The sequence below is a fragment of the Nerophis ophidion genome, linkage group LG14, assembly GCF_033978795.1.
Source record: "Nerophis ophidion isolate RoL-2023_Sa linkage group LG14, RoL_Noph_v1.0, whole genome shotgun sequence".
NCBI lineage: Eukaryota > Metazoa > Chordata > Actinopteri > Syngnathiformes > Syngnathidae > Nerophis > Nerophis ophidion.
The window spans coordinates 13265581-13283642 of NC_084624.1; the positions used below are offsets into that span (position 1 = coordinate 13265581).

Consider the following 18062-nt stretch of genomic DNA (forward strand, 5'->3'; position numbering starts at 1 on the left):
GCACTCCTTCATTTATACCAAAGGTCCTTCATTGTAGTTTTGCGAGCAAGCTCCAAAATGTCGGGAGAAGTGTATCTCCTGTGGCTGCTATCCTTTATAAAAACGTTAATTTGACTGCTATAAAATTCAAGATTATTAATTGTCGTTGCTTTAAGATTCTTATTATAGTTTAGTAATAACATTGTTCTATTTTTTTCAGCGAAAGTATTTCAAGCAGGCGCCGTAAGGCACTCCTTCATTTATACCAGAGGTCCTTCATTGTAGTTTTGCGAGCAAGCTCCAAAATGTCGGGGGAAGTGTATCTTCTGTGGTTGCTATCCTTTATAAAAACGGTAAGTTGAATGCTATAACATTCAATATCAATACTTGTCGTTTTGTTAAGATTCTTATTATCACCAGTAAGGGTGGGTGGTGTGTTTAAAATTTATGAAAATCCCGTTTTTTCCCCGGAGCTGTAATGTGACGTGGCTGCTTAGCTCAAAATATGTGAGCCCCTCTCGGTAATAAAGCATTTTCCGGTTAAAGTAATAACTTGCTGTGTTTAAATTATATCAATATAGCATAAATGTGACGGAATTCAGAAGCAAATATGTACAACGTTGACTTGATATAAGTAAGCCAGTACAAATGTATTTACGGGTGATCATCTCTAACTTTTTAGTTGAGATGTCTGATAATGGCTTTTTTGCCGACATCCCGATATTGTCCAACTCTTAATTACCGATTCCGATATCAAACCATACCGATATATGCAGTCGTGGAATTAACACATTATTATGCCTAATTTTGTTGTGATGCCCTGCCAATTGCATTAAAGGCCTACTGAAATGAGATTTTCTTATTTAAACGGGCATAGCAGGTCCATTCTATGTGTCATACTTGATCATTTCGCGATATTGCCATATTTTTGCTGGAAGGATTTAGTAGAGAACATCGACGATAAAGTTTGCAACTTTTGTCGCTAATAAAAAAGTATTGCCTTTACCGGAAGTACCAGACGATGTGCGCGTGGCGTCCCTGGTTGTAGAACTCCTCACATTGTTTACAATCACAGCCACCAGCAGCTAGAGCGATTCGGACCGAGAAAGCGACAATTCACCCATTAATTTGAGCGAGGATTAAAGGCCTACTGAAATGAGATTATCTTATTTAAACAGGGATAGCAGGTCTATTCTATGTGTCATACTTGATCATTTTGCAATATTGCCATATTTTTGCTAGAAGGATTTAGTAGAGAACATCCACGATAACGTTCGCAACTTTCGGTCGCTAATAAAAAAGCCTTGCCTTTACCGGAAGTAGCAGACGATGTGCGCGTGACGTCCCTAGTTGTAGAGCTCCTCACATCCTGACATTGTTTACAATCATAGCCACCAGCAGCTAGAGCGATTCGGACCGAGAAAGCGAGAATTTACCCATTAATTTGAGGGAGGATTAAAGGCCTACTGAAATGAGATTTTCTTATTCAAACGGGGATAGCAGGTCCATTGTATGTGTCATACTTGATCATTTCACGATATTGCCATATTTTTGCTGAAAGGATTTAGTAGAGAACATCCACGATAAAGTTCGCAACTTTCGGTGCTAAGACAAAAGCCCTGTCTCTACCGGAAGTCGCGGACGATGAGATCGCAAGTGTGGGGGGTCCTCACATATTCACATTTTTTTTAATGGGAGCCTCCAACAAAAAGTGCTATTCGGACCGAGAAAACGACAATTTCCCCATTAATTTGAGCGAGGATGAAAGATTCGTGTTTGAGGATATTGAAAAAAAACCACAAAAAAAACCGCGATTGCATTGGGACGGATTCCGATGTTTTTAGACACATTTATTAGGATAATTCTGGGGAATCCCTTATCTTTCTATTGTGTTGCTAATGTTTTAGTGAGTTAAATAGTACCTGATAGTCGGAGGTGTATGTCCACGGGTGTCTTGACGCCAATGTCTCAGGGGAGTCGACTGCATCTTTGGACGGCACAAGCTCAGCTTTTCTCCGGTAAGAAGCAACTTTTTAACCACAATTTCCTCACCGAAACCTGCTGGTTGACATTCCGTCGTGATTCATGTTCGCTTGACCCCGCTCTGATCCATAGTAAAGTTTCACCTCCAGGAATTTTAAACAAGGAATCACCTTGTGTTTGTGTGGTTAAAGGCTAAAGCTTCCCAACTCCATCTTGCTACTTTGACTTCTGCATTATTAATTGAACAAATTGCAAAAGATTCAGCAACACAGTTCTCCAAAATACTGTGTAATTATGCGGTTAAAGCAGACGACATTTAGCTGTGTGTGTGTGCAGCGCTCATAATTCCTAAAAACCCGTGATGTCTTGCGTACACGTCATCATTACACGACGTTTTTAAGACGGAACTCCCGGGAAATTTAAAACTGCAATTTAGTAAACTAAAAAGGCCGTATTGGCATGTGTTGCAATTTTAATATTTCATCATTGATATATAAACTATCAGACTGCGTGGTGGGTAGTAGTGGGTTTCAGTAGGCCTTTAAAGTTTTGTGGATGAGGATAGTGAGAGTGAAGGACTAGAAAGAAGAAAAAAAAGGCGAGGGCAGTGAGAGCGATTCAGATGTTTTTAGACACATTTACTAGGATAATTCTGGAAAATCCCTTATATGCGTATTGTGTTACTAGTTTTAGTGAGATTATATGGTACCTGAAAGTCGGAGGGGTGTGGCCACGGGTGTAGTGACCGCCAGTGTCTCCGGTGCGAGGAGGTAATAGTCCACAACTGCAGGAGGATGCAAGCTCCGCTCATAACTACGGTAAGAGGCGAGTTATTACCACAATTTTCTCACCGAAACCTGCCGGTTGACATGTGGTCGGGATCCATGTTCGCTTGACCGCTCTGATCCATAGTAAAGCTTCACCTTTGGGAATTTTAAACAAGGAAACACCGGCTGTGTTTGTGTGGTTAAAGGCAGCTGCAATACACCGCTTCCCACATCCATCTTTCTTCTTTGACTTCTCCAATAGTAATTGAACAAATTGCAAAAGATTCAGCAACACAGTTCTCCAAAATACTGTGTAATTATGCGGTTAAAGCAGACGACATTTAGCTGTGTGTGTGTGCAGCGCTCATAATTCCTAAAAACCCGTGATGTCTTGCGTACACGTCATCATTACACGACGTTTTTAAGACGGAACTCCCGGGAAATTTAAAACTGCAATTTAGTAAACTAAAAAGGCCGTATTGGCATGTGTTGCAATTTTAATATTTCATCATTGATATATAAACTATCAGACTGCGTGGTGGGTAGTAGTGGGTTTCAGTAGGCCTTTAAAGTTTTGTGGATGAGGATAGTGAGAGTGAAGGACTAGAAAGAAGAAAAAAAAGGCGAGGGCAGTGAGAGCGATTCAGATGTTTTTAGACACATTTACTAGGATAATTCTGGAAAATCCCTTATATGCGTATTGTGTTACTAGTTTTAGTGAGATTATATGGTACCTGAAAGTCGGAGGGGTGTGGCCACGGGTGTAGTGACCGCCAGTGTCTCCGGTGCGAGGAGGTAATAGTCCACAACTGCAGGAGGACGCAAGCTCCGCTCATAACTACGGTAAGAGGCGAGTTATTACCACAATTTTCTCACCGAAACCTGCCGGTTGACATGTGGTCGGGATCCATGTTCGCTTGACCGCTCTGATCCATAGTAAAGCTTCACCTTTGGGAATTTTAAACAAGGAAACACCGGCTGTGTTTGTGTGGTTAAAGGCAGCTGCAATACACCGTTTCCCACATCCATCTTTCTTCTTTGACTTCTCCATTAGTAATTGAACAAATTGCAAAAGATTCAGCAACACAGATGTCCAGAATACTGTGTAATTATGCGATTAAAGCAGACTACTTATAGCTTGGATCGGGCTGGAAAAAAATGTCCGCAACAACGGGTGACGTCAAACGCACGCGTCATCATACCGCGAAGTTTTGAACAGGACACTTCGCCGGAAATTTAAAATTGCAATTTAGTAAACTAAAAAGACCGTATTGGCATGTGTTGCAATGTTATTTCATCATTGATATATAAACTATCAGACTGCGTGGTCGGTAGTAGTGGGTTTCAGTAGGCCTTTAAACAATGTATCCATGCATTCATCTTCTTCCGTTTATCCGAGGTCGGGTCGCGGGCAGGTAAGCCCACACTTCCCTCTCCCTAGCCACTTCGTCCAGCTCCTTCCGGGGGATCCCGAGACGTTCCCAGGCCAGCCAGGGGATGTAGTCTTCCCAACGTGTCCTGGGTCTTCCCCGTGGTCAGACGTGCCCGAAACACCTCCCTCGGGAGGATCTCCGGTGGCATCCTGACCAGATGCCCGAACCACCACGTCTGGCTCCTCTCGATGTGGAGGAGCAGCGGCTTTGGTGGAAAATAAGTATATGGTGAACCATTCAAAGCTCTCAATGATGGAAGGAGGTTTTGGCTCAAAATCGCACGATACATGGCCCCATTCATTCTTTCCTTAACACGGATCAATCGTCCTGTCCCCTTAGCAGAAAAACAGCCCCAAAGCATGATGTTTCCACCCCCATGCTTCACAGTAGGTGTGGTGTTCTTGGGATGCAACTCAGTATTCTTCTTCCTCCAAACACGACGAGTTGAGATTATACCAAAACTTTCTATTTTGGTTTCATCTGACCACATGACATTCTCCCAATCCTCTGCTGTATCATCCATGTATCCATTTTGGTATAAACTCAACTCGTCATGTTTGGAGGAAGAAGAATACTGAGTTACATCCCTAGAACACCAAACCTACTGTGAAGCATGGGGGTGGAAACATCATGCTTTGGGGCTGTTTTTCTGCTAAGGGGACAGGACGATTGATCCGTGTTGAGAAAAGAATGAATATTACTGTGTATTTGATAGGGGCCGTCTGAAATTCAACTATTTATTTTATTTATATATATAATAAAATAAATATATATAGCTAGAATTCACTGAAAGTTAAGTATTTCATACATATATGTGTATGTATGTATGTATGAAATACTCGAGTTGGTGAATTGGCTGTAAATATACTCTCCTCTTAACCACGCCCCCAAACCACACCTCCGCCCTACCCCCGACCACGCCCCCCACATCCCGATATGGAGGTCTCAAGGTTGGCAAGTACGCTTTTTGGTGATGGATGAACGCGAACCGATCGTTCAGACTGCAGTCGCATCGGACACATATCTTATTTATATCCACATAAGAAGGAGGCCAGGGTCTGGTTTGAAAAAATGTACATGAAAAAAATGGGAATTGACCTGCTGTGTGAACAAGGCCTAAATATTCCGTTTCATCTCCTTTCAGCTGTCGGCGTATGGCTCCGAGCTGTCGTCGGAGGCTTGCAGAGACCTGGGCTTTTCCAGCAACCTGCTGTGCAGTTCCTGCGACCTGCTCGGCGAGTTCAACCTCACTAAGCTCCAGCCTGACTGCAGGCACTGCTGCCAGCAGGAAGCCCAGTTAGGCGCGCGCAAGGTAAAAAAAAAACAAAAAACAAAATACTGCAACTGTCTGAACAAACAGAAAGTAAATGTCAACGCACTGAGCTGTAAAACCGAGCTGACCTCCATGTTGTTTGAAGTTTTTATCCGTGACTGGGCTTTGGAGGGATACACTTGACCTGCTGTTAAAACGAAAGAGTTGTGGCCTTCCGACCGTAAACCTACTCCTCGTCAGTCGTGGCACAGTTAGCGTTTTAGCGATGTTTTGGGCACACATCGCCAGAGTGCATGAAGGACCCTCTTGCGTTTAGTGAAGTTGTCACAGAGGCACCCGCGTGCTCCCTACTCGTAGAGACAGTGTCACCCATCACTTCTCTCCCCGACAGCAGCAATTATCCTGCTGTAACAATTCCAGCAGGGCCATCAATGCTGTGCCATTAAAGCCTCGAGCAAATGACTCTCCTCACCATCCGGTCGATCGGCGAGATTCATCAAGCAGCACCTCAGCTCCCTAGGGTGCAACAATATGAACTTTTTCATCGAAGCTTTGTTATGTCCTCATTGCGTGCATGTGTTTGGTGATGGTAAATGAATTAAAAACAGACACTAGCGCTTTCTGTGATTCCTGTTGGACAGCAATGTTTTTAATGTCTATTAAAGAGGAACATTATCACAAAACCTATGCAAGCGTCAATATATACATTATGTTGCAGAAAAAAGACCATTTATTTTTTTAACCGATTTCCGAACTCTAAATGGGTGAATTTAGGCAAATTAAACGCCTTTCTGTTTATTGGTCTTTTAGCGTCACCGAGGTAACACACCCGCTATATTCATTTTCACATTACAAACACCGGGTCTCAGCTCTGTTATTTTCCGTTTTTTCGACTATTTTTTTGAATCTTGGAGACATCATGCCTTGTCGGCGTGTTGTCGGAGGGTGTAACAACACTAACAGAGAGGGATTCAAGTTGCACCACTGGCCTGAAATCTGCCGCAAGACCCCCATTGAATGTACCAGAGTGTCTTCACATTTGACCGGCGATGCTAAGACAGACATGGCACAGAGATGTATGGATAACCTGCAGATGCATTTGCAACGATTAAGTCAACGAAATCACAAAGGTGAGTTTTGTGGATGTTGTTGACTTATGTGCTAATCAGACATATTTGGTCACGGCATGACTGCCAGCTAATCGATGCTAACATGCTATGCTAATCGATGCTAACATGCTATTTACGCTAGCTGTATGTACATTTGAAACTAGATACCCACATTTAATGCGAAACAAACACTTACCAATCGACGGATGTAAATTGCTCCAGTGTCACAAGATGCGAAAGTCCTGATCGTTTGGTCTGCACATTTTACCGGCGATGCTAATAAGGCAGCCATGCTATGGGCCACTTTATCAGGTACACCCACGCTTTGGCCGAATAGCGTCAATAGCTATTTGCTCAATAGTTTCAATTTCTTCTTTAATTTCGTTTTCGCTATCTGCCTCCATACTCCGACCATCTGTTTCAATACATGCGTAATCTGTTGAATCGCTTAAGCCGCTGAAATCCGAGTCTGAATCCGAGCTAATGTCGCTATATCTTGCTGTGGTAACAGCCATGTTGTTTGTATTGGCAGCCCTGTATGACATCACAGGGAAATGGATAGTGGTTTCGAAGATAGCGAAAATAAGGCACTTTAAAACTTTATTTAGGGATATTCCGGGACCAGTAACATTTTGAAAAAAACTTCAAAAAATACAACAAGCCACTGGGAACTGATTTTTATTGTTTTTAACCCTTTTGAAATTGTGATAATGTTCCCCTTTAAGTAGGGGTGTAACGGGACACAAAAATTTTGGTTCGGTACGTACCTCGTTTCAGAGGTTACGGTTCGGTTCATTTTCGGTACATTAGGAAAACAACAAAATATATATTTTTGGGTTGTTTATTCAACAAATTTGCTAAATCTTCCACCAAAAATATTTTTCTTAGTGGAATATTTGATGTGAAGTAATCGGAACCTTGGATAGGTCAATAATTCATAATAACATTGATTTTAAATCAATATCATAGTTTGAGCAATGACAGTTTGAAAGAAAAAAAACAGCTTTGTTTCATTAGTCAACGTTGCAACTTTTTCTAAATTACATTAAGCCTTTAAGCTTTTTTATTTCACTTTTGTTAATGTTTTTCTTTATTTTAATAGAATTTTTCGAATGTGCCATGGGTCTTTAAAACATTAGCTGTGGGCCGCAAATGGCCTCCGGGGCACGCTTTTGACACCCGTGCTATATAGATAATAAAAAATAAAATCGGATAAATCTATGAGTAAAAAGCAGAGCCTGGCGACGCATGCACGTTTATCATAACTCCCTCCCTCACGAATGCTGCTGCGTGCACAAATTGTGTTGTTTTTAACCCCTTCTTAACCCTGAACATACATTGAAAATACACGCAACCCTAACTTAAAATGAGGCATTTAAGAAACTCCACCCGGACAGCCCCACAAAAGAGGACATGTCCGGGGAAAAGTGGAGGTATGGTCAGTCTATCGTAGCTTGGTCGCTGCTAGCAGGCTGTGTGTTATGCCTTGGTGTGTAATGTTTACACAACGTGCGGTACGCTAATTAATATGTCCGTGTGGAAACTCGTTCGGTTGGAGGGTCTTCCAGCTCTGGATTTACATTTTGTCCGAGCCCGGTCGCTGCTAGCATGTGTACTCGTTTGATACACCTACGGACCGAACCGAAACCTCCATACCGAAACGGTTCAATACAAATAAACGTACCGTTAGACCCTTACTAATAAGATACAGTATTATGTTTATTTACATACCATAAATGTCCCCAAACGGTGTCTGTAACACGGCAGTAAAACGGCTGATCAAATAAAACAGAAGTCATGGTCATGGACCCACCAGCTGCAGAAGCTAGCTCTCCAATCAGCTAAAAAGACTCAATAACTCCACGGTGACGTTTTGGTGAATTTACTGAGGAATATGTAAAACCGAAACAATACAAAAATAATGCCATTGTAAGGTACTAACACAGACACTCTTAAACGTGTTATCATATTAGTAATGCTAACAATGCAAGCGTCATTACATCATGATAGCATGTACAAGTATCAGTGTTTCCCGCAGCACTTTGTTGGTAAAGCAGCCGTCTTAACAACAAAGTCTACCTAAAGTCTTAACAAGCTGCTCCGCTTAGTTCTGCCTCTGCCTCTGTTAATACGTCTCTGCAGCACCCAGCATTGTCCCATACACAGAACCATCTGATTGGTTACACGCGGAGGGTAACAGCCAATCAGCAGTGCGCATTCAGAGCACATTTAGTCAGTGCTCACGGCACAGGCAGGGTGGAGTGAGCAGAGAGGTGTTTAGCAGGTAAGCATAATGCAGCGGACTCTCCCCAAATTATAATAAACACTTCCAAGTCAACTACTAGCAACATCACTATGAGCCCGTTGACGTTCTAGAAACATAAGCGGCAGCTCAGCTCGCTCGCAGTCCTTGAGGTGAAGGCTAATTAGCTCTTAGCGTAACGTTAGCTCACTGTTCGGTGTGTGTGTGCGTGTGTTACGGGCAGCAAAGCCCTGTCTGTCTGAGAGAAAGACCTGCATTATTGACCTACAGTTAACTTTACGTTTTTCTGTGTTGATTGAGCTGTGTTGAATTAGCAAAAAAAGGACATTATGTTAAATGAAGAGTTTTTGTCCCTGATAGTTGATATAATAAAGTGCATCATAAAGCCTACATGAACTCCATGGTGTTCAGGGATGAATAGTCTCTCCTATTGCTATTGTACTATTTTTTCAGCTATAGTTACATTAATCATTAGTAATGTAGCAGCCTAGTTTTGAATGGCAGGGTCCCTGCTATCACATAATGATAATAAGATAACATTTACATATTAAAAATCAACTACAGGCTTCCCAAATGCTGTAATAAATTAAACGTGATGAGTTGAGCATATGTCAGCATGTTGCCTCACTTTTAAATCTTTTTCTTTTTCTTTTCAAACGATTATTGCAAACGCTTACATACAGTAAGTCATTAATTTGACTTTGTAAGTCATTATTTTAGTATTTCAGTTAACTAGGACTGTTTTGTTTTTACTTTATGGAAATTCAGCAAATGGAGCGGAAAACTCAACCGAAAGTTGAAGGCTTCTTCACGCGACGAAGCCGGCCTACGTCACCACAGCCTGTAGTCTATTGCCCCCCAGGCTGTGGTGGCAGCGACAAGGTGGATACGTGATGGTGATGGCAACAGGCTGAGTCACACCGATCCTTACACCCGCCCACCCCCTTCCACGGTCCCCTCCCCCTGGAGAGTCACTACCTTAACTAACACATTTTTCTGAGGGAAACACTGAGTATGCATGATAAACACATGGGATGCTTTAGTAAGTAAGTATTGTTTTGGTTATATTGTAAAACTTACAAACGTTGCTTGGCGTGATAAATATAGTATCCTTTCAAGTAGAAACTCTATAGACGATTATAAAACACAACGGCACGTTTACTACTGCTTTAAAGCTTCAAATAGCAGGAAATACTTGTAGGCATTCCACTTGTCTAGTGTGTACTCCGTCTTCTCCCCGAATGCAGCTGGGGTATGCTCCAGCCACCCCTGTGATCCCGAGAACAAGAAGCGGTACAAAATGGCACTTGTAGGCATTGTACCGAACTCGTCCAAAAGATGGCCCCATAGCACAAACAACGATACACCACTTAATTGTCTTTGCATGTGTTTTAATGAAAACTATTCGCTTTATGGCTGTCAGGAAGAAAAATCCATTATTAGCCGCAGGGTACAAAGCGTAGGAAAAAAATTAGCGGCTTATAGTCCCGAATTTTCGGTAATTAGTGTTTTCAGGAGTGGCTGCTATTTAACATCACCAGGCTGGCATGTTTTTGTCTCTGCTTGTAGCTGGAAGGAAACCTTTTTTATAGCCGCATGAAGGCAATACTTGGCTGGTTTTAATTAGAAAGTTAATATGCTCTTAATGCGTTTGACTGTTAAAACCACAGAGGCACCGGGTGTGTAATGAGTCGTCTTTGGATATGTGGATGTTCTAAAAATACCTGAATGATGTGTGGTGGGTAACATTGGTCTCTTTTTTGAAAACCCCGGGAGCACATGGAAACATCTTGAGCTCTGTTATATACATCACAACTGTTGTGCGGAACACATTAGCACTCCCCTTTTCAAAAGAGCAGCTGGAGGCTCCAGTTTCTTCAAACTTACTTAACATCGACTCTGGAGGCTTGATTCCAACGCTACCATCTGTTGACCCTGATACATGTTTTTATGCCTCCAGGGCTGCCTTCATGCCCCCAGCAGGACCAGCGCTTATCTCCATGTGTGGGCGTTTGTTCACTTGGTTGTCTCCTGCCTTAACAACCGTGTGTTGTTGTCTTTCTACACAGCTCTACGCCGGAGCCATCCTTGAGGTGTGTGGATGAAAATTGGGGAGGTTCCCTCAAGTCCAAGGTGAGTTGTCTTGACGAACCATTCAAACGTTGTTTTTGATTGATTGATTGATTGATACTTTTATTAGTAGATTGCACAGTTCAGTACATATTCCGTACAATTGACCACTAAATGGTAACACCCGAAAAAGTTTTTCAACTTGTTTAAGTCGGGGACCACGTTAATCAACTCATGGCACAAATATATACTATCAACATAATACAGTCATCACACAAGTTAATCATCATAGTATGTACATTGAATTATTGACATTATTTACAATCCGGGGGGTAGGATGAGGAGCTTTGGTTGATATCAGTACTTCATCCATCCATTTTCTACCGCTTATTCCCTTTTGGGGTCGCGGGGGGTGCTGGCGCCTATCTCAGCTACAGTCGGGCGGAAGGCAGGGTACACCCTGGACAAGTCGCCATCTCATCGCAGGGCCAACACAGTCATCAACAATTGCATCAACAGAGAAATGTGGACATTGAAACAGTGTAGGTCTTATTTAGTAGGATATGTACAGCCAACAGAGAACATAGTGAGTTCAGATAGCATAAGAACAAGTATATACATTAGAAGTACATTTGAGTTGTTTATAATCCGGGGAGATGGGATGTGAATGGAGGAGGGTATTAGTAAAGTGTTGAAGTTGCCTGGAGGTGTTGTTTTAGAGCGGTTTTGTTGCCTTACTCACTACCATGAATTGATTAAAGGCCTACTGAAATGAGATTTTCTTATTTAAACGGGGATAGCAGGTCCATTCTATGTGTCATACTTATCATTTCGCGATTTTGTAGAGAACATCCACAATAAGGTTCGCAACTTTCGGTCGTTAAGAGAAAAGCCCTGCAGACGATGACGTCACATGTTGATGGCTCCTCACATAATTACATAGTTTTTAATGGGGAACCTCCAACAAAAACAGCTATTCGGACCGACAAAACGACAATTTCCCCATTAATTTGAGCGAGGATGAAAGATTCGTGTTTGAGGATATTGATAGCGACGGACTAGAAAAAAAAAAAGTAAAAAAAAAAAAAACGTGATTGCATTGGGACGAATTCAGATGTTTTTAAGTCACATTTACTAGGATAATTCTGGGAAATCCCTTATCTTTCTATTGTGTTGCTAGTGTTTTAGTGAGTTTAACAGTACCTGATAGTCAGAGGTGTGTGTCCACGGGTATGTTGACGCCAATGTCTCAGGGAAGTCGACGGCAGCTTTATGGACGGGACAAGCTAAGCTGATCTCCGGTAAGAAGCGACTTTTTACCACATTCGGTCGGGATCAATGTCCGCTTGACCGCGCTCTGATCCATAGAAAAGTTTCACCTCCAGGAATTTTAAACAAGGAATCACCATGTGTTTGTGTGGCTAAAGGCTAAAGCTTCCCAACTGCATCTTTCTACTTTGACTTCTCAAATATTAATTGAACTAATTGCAAAAGATTCAGCAACACAGATCTCCAAAATACTGTGTAATTATGATTTTAAAGCATACGACTTTTAGATGTGTGTGTGCGCAGCGCTCATATTTCCTAACAGCCCGTGACGTCACGCGTACACGTCATTTTTACGCAACGTTTTCAAGAAGAAACTCCCGGGAGATTTAAAATTGCAATTTAGTAAACTAAAAAGGCTGTATTGGCATGTGTTGCAATGTTAATATTTCATCATTGATATATAAACTATCAGACTGCGTGGTGGGTAGTAGTGGGTTTCAGTAGGCCTTTAACGTGGACTCCGGCTTAAACAAGTTTAAAAACTTATTCGGGTGTTACCATTTAGTGGTCAATTGTACTGAATATGTACTAAATTTTGCAATCTACTAATAAAAGTTTCAATCAATCAATCTATCACTATTAGGCCTGGGCGATATGGCGGAAAAATGTATTACAATATAAGCAATTTTTATCGCTCAGAGTCAAAAAATGTTGATGTTCTTTATGACCAGTGTCGGGACTAACGCGTTATTTTCGGGGGTAAATAGTAGTCTAACGCGTTACTTTTTATATTCAGTAACTCGGTTTCCGTTACTACATGATGCGTTACTGCGTTGTTATACGTTATTTTTTTTATGGTATCGGCTAGAAACTGAGAAGATGCTGTTGATTTTTTTTTTCATACGGTGTTGATGTGGAAATAGTTGCTTGTGCATTTTGTTGGTGTGGCACCCAACGGAGATGTTGACATGTGGAGTTTCAAGCACTCTTCATTCTCACGCGGGTGACTTTTCAAACAATGCTACATTAGCAGTGCTGCTACTTTTTGTAGCAACGCTTTTTCCCCATAAATGTTGAACACATTCCCGCTTAATTCAAGTAACCCCTAATCCGAGCAAGGCATTGTTGGTTGAAAAAAAGAGATAAAGAAGTAAAATACAGCACTATGTCATCAGTTTCTGTTTTTTTAAATTGTATAACAGTGCAAACTATTGCTCATTTGTAGTGGTCTTTCTTGAACTATTTGGAAAAAATTATATAAAAATAACTAAAAACTTGTTGAAAAATTAACAAGGGATTCAATTATAATTAAAGATTTCTACACATAGAAGTAATCATCAACTTGAAGTGCCCTCTTGGGGGATTGTAATAGAGATCCATCTGAATTCATCAACTTAATTCTAAACATTTCTTCACAAAAAAAATAAATTTTTAACATCAATATTTATGGAACATGTCAACAAAAAAATCTAGCTGTCAACACTGAATATTGCATTGTTGCATATTTTTTTTTCACAGTTTATTAACTTACATTCATGTTTTGTTGAAATATTATTCAATAAATATATTTATAAAGGATTTTTGAATTGTTGCTACTTTTAGAATATTTAAAAAAAATCTCAGGTACCCCTTGGCATATCTTCAAGTACCCCCAGTAGTACGCGTACCCCAATTTGAGAACCACTGGTCTAACGCGTTATTTTTTTTATAATCACTAACTCAGTTACCGTTACTACATGATGCGTTACTGCGTTATTTTACGTTATTTTTTATATGGTATCGGCTAGAAACTGAGAAGATGTTGTTGATTTTTTTTTTTCATACGGTGTTTATGTGGAAATAGTTGCTTGGGCATTTTGTTGGTGTGGCACCGAATGGAGATGTTGACGTGGAGTTTCAAGCACTCTTGTTTCTCGAGCGGGTGACTTTTCAAACGATGCTACATTAGCAGTGCTGCTACTTTTTGTAGCAACGCTTTTGCCGCATAAATATTGAACATATTCCCGCTTGAAGCCAAACCATCGCCAGACTATGGATCCCCTGCTGTTTTTCTTGGGGATTAATTCTTCCTCCATTTGTAACCAGATTCGCACCTTCTCTCTCTGGTATTACCACCCGCACTGCACCCCTAGCATCACAGCTAACGTTACCATGTCGCTACCTGTTTGCTCCGCGGGAGCGTGTGACGTTGCACACGTGACAGTACGTGACGTATGTAAGAAGGTGCGCTTGTTTTTAAGTTTCTGTGAGAAGGAGGGACAAGAAAGAGTGGGAAGCGTATGTAGTTTAATGCCCACAGCTAAAAACAACTGTGTGAGAACGTATACTCAAATATCACGATATTGTCATTTTCTGTATCGCACAGAGACAAACCTGCGATATATCGAGTATATTCATATACCGCCCAGCCCTAGTTTGACTTTTTGATTTGTTTTGAGTCTTTGTATTTTCATTTGTACAAACCCCGTTTCCATATGAGTTGGGAAATAGTTTTGGATGTAAACGGAATACAATGATTTGCAAATCATTTTCAACCCATATTCAGTTGAATATGCTACAAAGACAACATATTTGATGTTCAAACTGATAAACATTTTTTTTTGCAAATAATCATTAACTTTAGAATTTGATGCCAGCAACACGTGACAAAGAAGTTGGGAAAGGTGGCAATAAATACTGATAAAGTTGAGGAATGCTCATCAAACACTTATATGGAACATCCCACAGGTGTGCAGGCTAATTGGGAACAGTTGGGTGCCATGATTGGGTATAAAAGCAGCTTCCATGAACTGCTAAGTAATTCACAAACAAGAATAGGGTTAGAGTCACCACTTTGTAAGCAAATTGTCGAACAGTTTTAGAACAACATTTCTCAACGAGCTATTGCAAGGAATTTAAGGATTTTACCATCTACAGTCCGTAAAATCATCAAAAAGTTCAGAGAATCTGGAGAAATCACTGCACATAAGCGATGATATTACGGACTTTTGAACCCTCAGGCGGTACTGCATCAAAAACCGACATCAGTATGTAAAGGATATCACCACATGGACTCAGGAACACTTCAAAAAACCACTGTCAGTAACTACAGTTGGTCGCTACATCTGTAAGTGCAAGTTAAACCTCTACTATGCAAAGCCAAACCCATTTTTTAACAATATCCTGAAACGCCGCCGGCTGGACCCAGCTCACCTAAGATGGACTGATGCAAAGTGGAAAGGTGTTCTGTGGTCTGACGAGTCCACATGTCGAATTATATTTGGAAACAGATGACATGGTGTCCTCCAGAACAAAGAGGAAAATAACCATTCGGATTGTTATAGGCGCAAAGTTCAAAAGCCAGCATCTGTGATGGTATGGGGGTGCATCAGTGCCCAAGGCATGGGTAACTTACACATCTGTGAAGGCACCATTAATGCTGAAAGGTCCATACAGGTTTTGGAGCAACATATGTTGTCATCCAGGCAACGTTATCATGGACGCCCCTGCTTATTTCAGCAAGACAAGTGTTACAACAGCGTGGCTTCGTAAAAAAAAGAGTGCGGGTACTTTCCTGGCCCGCCTGCAGTCCAGACCAGTCTCCCATCGAAAAAATGTGGCGCGTTATGAAGCGTAAAATACGACAGCGGAAACCCCAGACTGTTGAACGATTGAAGCTCTACAAAAAACAAGACTGGGAAAGAATTCCATTTTCAAAGCTTCAACAATTAGTTTCCTCAGTTCCCAAACGTTTATTGAGTGTTGTTGAAAGAAAAGGTGATGTAACACAGTGGTGAACATGCCCTTTCCCAACTACTTTGGCACGTGCTGCAGCCATGAAATTCTAAGTTAATTATTTGCAAAAAAATATGTACATTTTATGAGTTTGAACATCAAATATCTTGTCTTTGTAGTGCATTCAATTGAATATGGGTTGAAAAGGATTTGCAAATCATTGTATTCCGTTTATATTTACATCCAACACAATTTCCCAACTCATACGGAAACGGGGTTTGTATTACAAATTAAAGGGGTCTAGTCCAGGACCTGTAGATTGTCCAGAATCCCTTTCTGCATGGGTGGTCTTCTGGAAGGTTAGTTTTAAGAGTGGACCACCACAGCGCAGCATTTATTCAGTGTCGCGTTACGTTGATCATTAACTGCAGCTCTTCTGTCCCCTTAAAGACGTTCCGCTGGCCGTCTGTGCCATATGTCCGCCATTTGTTTACTACAGCTTGTAGCTGTCCTGCATGTGTCTCCTCAAGATGCAGCGTCCTCTGGAGGCTTTGCAGCTGTCGCTAATTACACCACCAAGATAGAACTAATGGACCCGCGCCTGACCTAAACATGCCTCACTGCTCTTCTGTTGTCCTCCTTTCAATTACCACAGCTTTTGTCAGGAGCGACAAGCCGAAGATGTTCAAGGGTCTTCAGGTCAAGGTGTGTGTTTTGTGGCATCCTGAGATCCTTCCTGTTTTTTTTTCTTGAGGCTGTATCGCTAACACCCCTGTCCTCTTCCTCCCGCCCCCTCTCAGTATGTGCGCGGCTCCGACCCTGTACTCAAGCTTATGGACGACAACGGGAACATCGCCGAGGAGCTCAGCATCCTCAAGTGGAACACAGACAGCGTGGAGGAGTTCTTGAGTGAGAAGTTAGACCGGATATAAACCTTTTATTTTCTATAGTTAAAGGGACAGTTTATGACATTTGTTTTCTCCACATCATCTACATTTTAAACTTAGATTATAGACGGGGCGGAGAAAAAAAACAGTTGTGGTGAAATGTGCCTTGTAGGTATTTTGCCTCTTAGCATCGTTAGATAGCTGCTGAAGTCTCAGATTTTATACCTGGAAAAATCAATCTTACATTTTCAAGGAATAGAGCAAATATTAGCCGGATTTTCCTTCCTTTCGTTTTTTTTGTCAACTTTCTTTTTCTAATAGTGCTTGCAATAGAATATGAATAAAGAGGGAATGGTTCCAAGTTGCTGTCTTAAAGCAGACGTATCGGCAGTGGAACACTTGAGTGAAGACCTCACCTTAAACCAACTGTTGGGAAGTGAGCTCTGATGTGTGTGTGTTCCTCTGCTTCGTTTGCTTCGGACAGAAACTGGACTTGTTGTTGACGAGATTTCAATATGCAACAGTAAACAATTATTTTCTTTCAACGACGTCTCTGTTTTTCAAGTTGAATGGTCCCAGCTCAGGGACAAACCAGTGTGGTTTTATCAGTAAACAGTGACACCTAGTGGTATAAAGATGCATCACCGGTTTATTCCATAAAATCTGATACTGTGAGGATATGACTTTTCTAGAGTTAGGCTTCTCACTTGGGAGCATTGCTGTTTTTGCCTGTGGATTCTATAAATCGAAATACAGTCATCCCTTGTTTAATAGGAATCTTTCATTATGAATCCAACATTTTCACAGCTAGGACATTAAAGGGGAACATTATCAATCAATCAATCAATCAATGTTTACTTATATAGCCCTAAATCACTAGTGTCTCAAAGGGATGCACAAACCACTACGACATCCTCGGTAGGCCCACATAAGGGCAAGGAAAACTCACACCCAGTGGGACATCGGTGACAATAATGACCCAGTGGGACGTCGGTGACAATGATGACTATGAAAACCTTGGAGAGGAGGAAGCAATGGATGTCGAGCGGGTCTAACATGATACTGTGAAAGTTCAATCCATAATGGATCTAACACAGTCGCGAGAGTCCAGTCCAAAGCGGATCCAACACAGCAGCGAGAGTCCCGTTCATAGCGGAGCCAGCAGGAAACCATCCCAAGCGGAGGCGGATCAGCAGCGCAGAGATGTCCCCAGCCGATACACAGGCAAGCAGTGCATGGCCACCGGATCGGACCGGACCCCCTCCACAAGGGAGAGTGGGACATAGAAGAAAAAGAAAAGAAACGGCAGATCAAC

At 41.6% G+C, this 18062-nt stretch overlaps 1 protein-coding gene across 1 annotated transcript; it reads left to right on the forward strand.

Annotated features, from left to right (window-relative positions):
• Window positions 1–163: 163 nt before the first annotated feature.
• selenof (selenoprotein F) lies at window positions 164–17292 on the forward strand. Its single transcript, XM_061919878.1, has 5 exons — window positions 164–332; window positions 5307–5474; window positions 10877–10940; window positions 16516–16565; window positions 16661–17292. Exons 1-5 carry the CDS (start codon window positions 285–287, stop codon window positions 16790–16792), a joined length of 462 nt encoding a protein of 153 aa, XP_061775862.1. The 5' UTR covers window positions 164–284; the 3' UTR covers window positions 16793–17292.
• The last annotated feature ends 770 nt before the right edge of the window (window positions 17293–18062 follow it).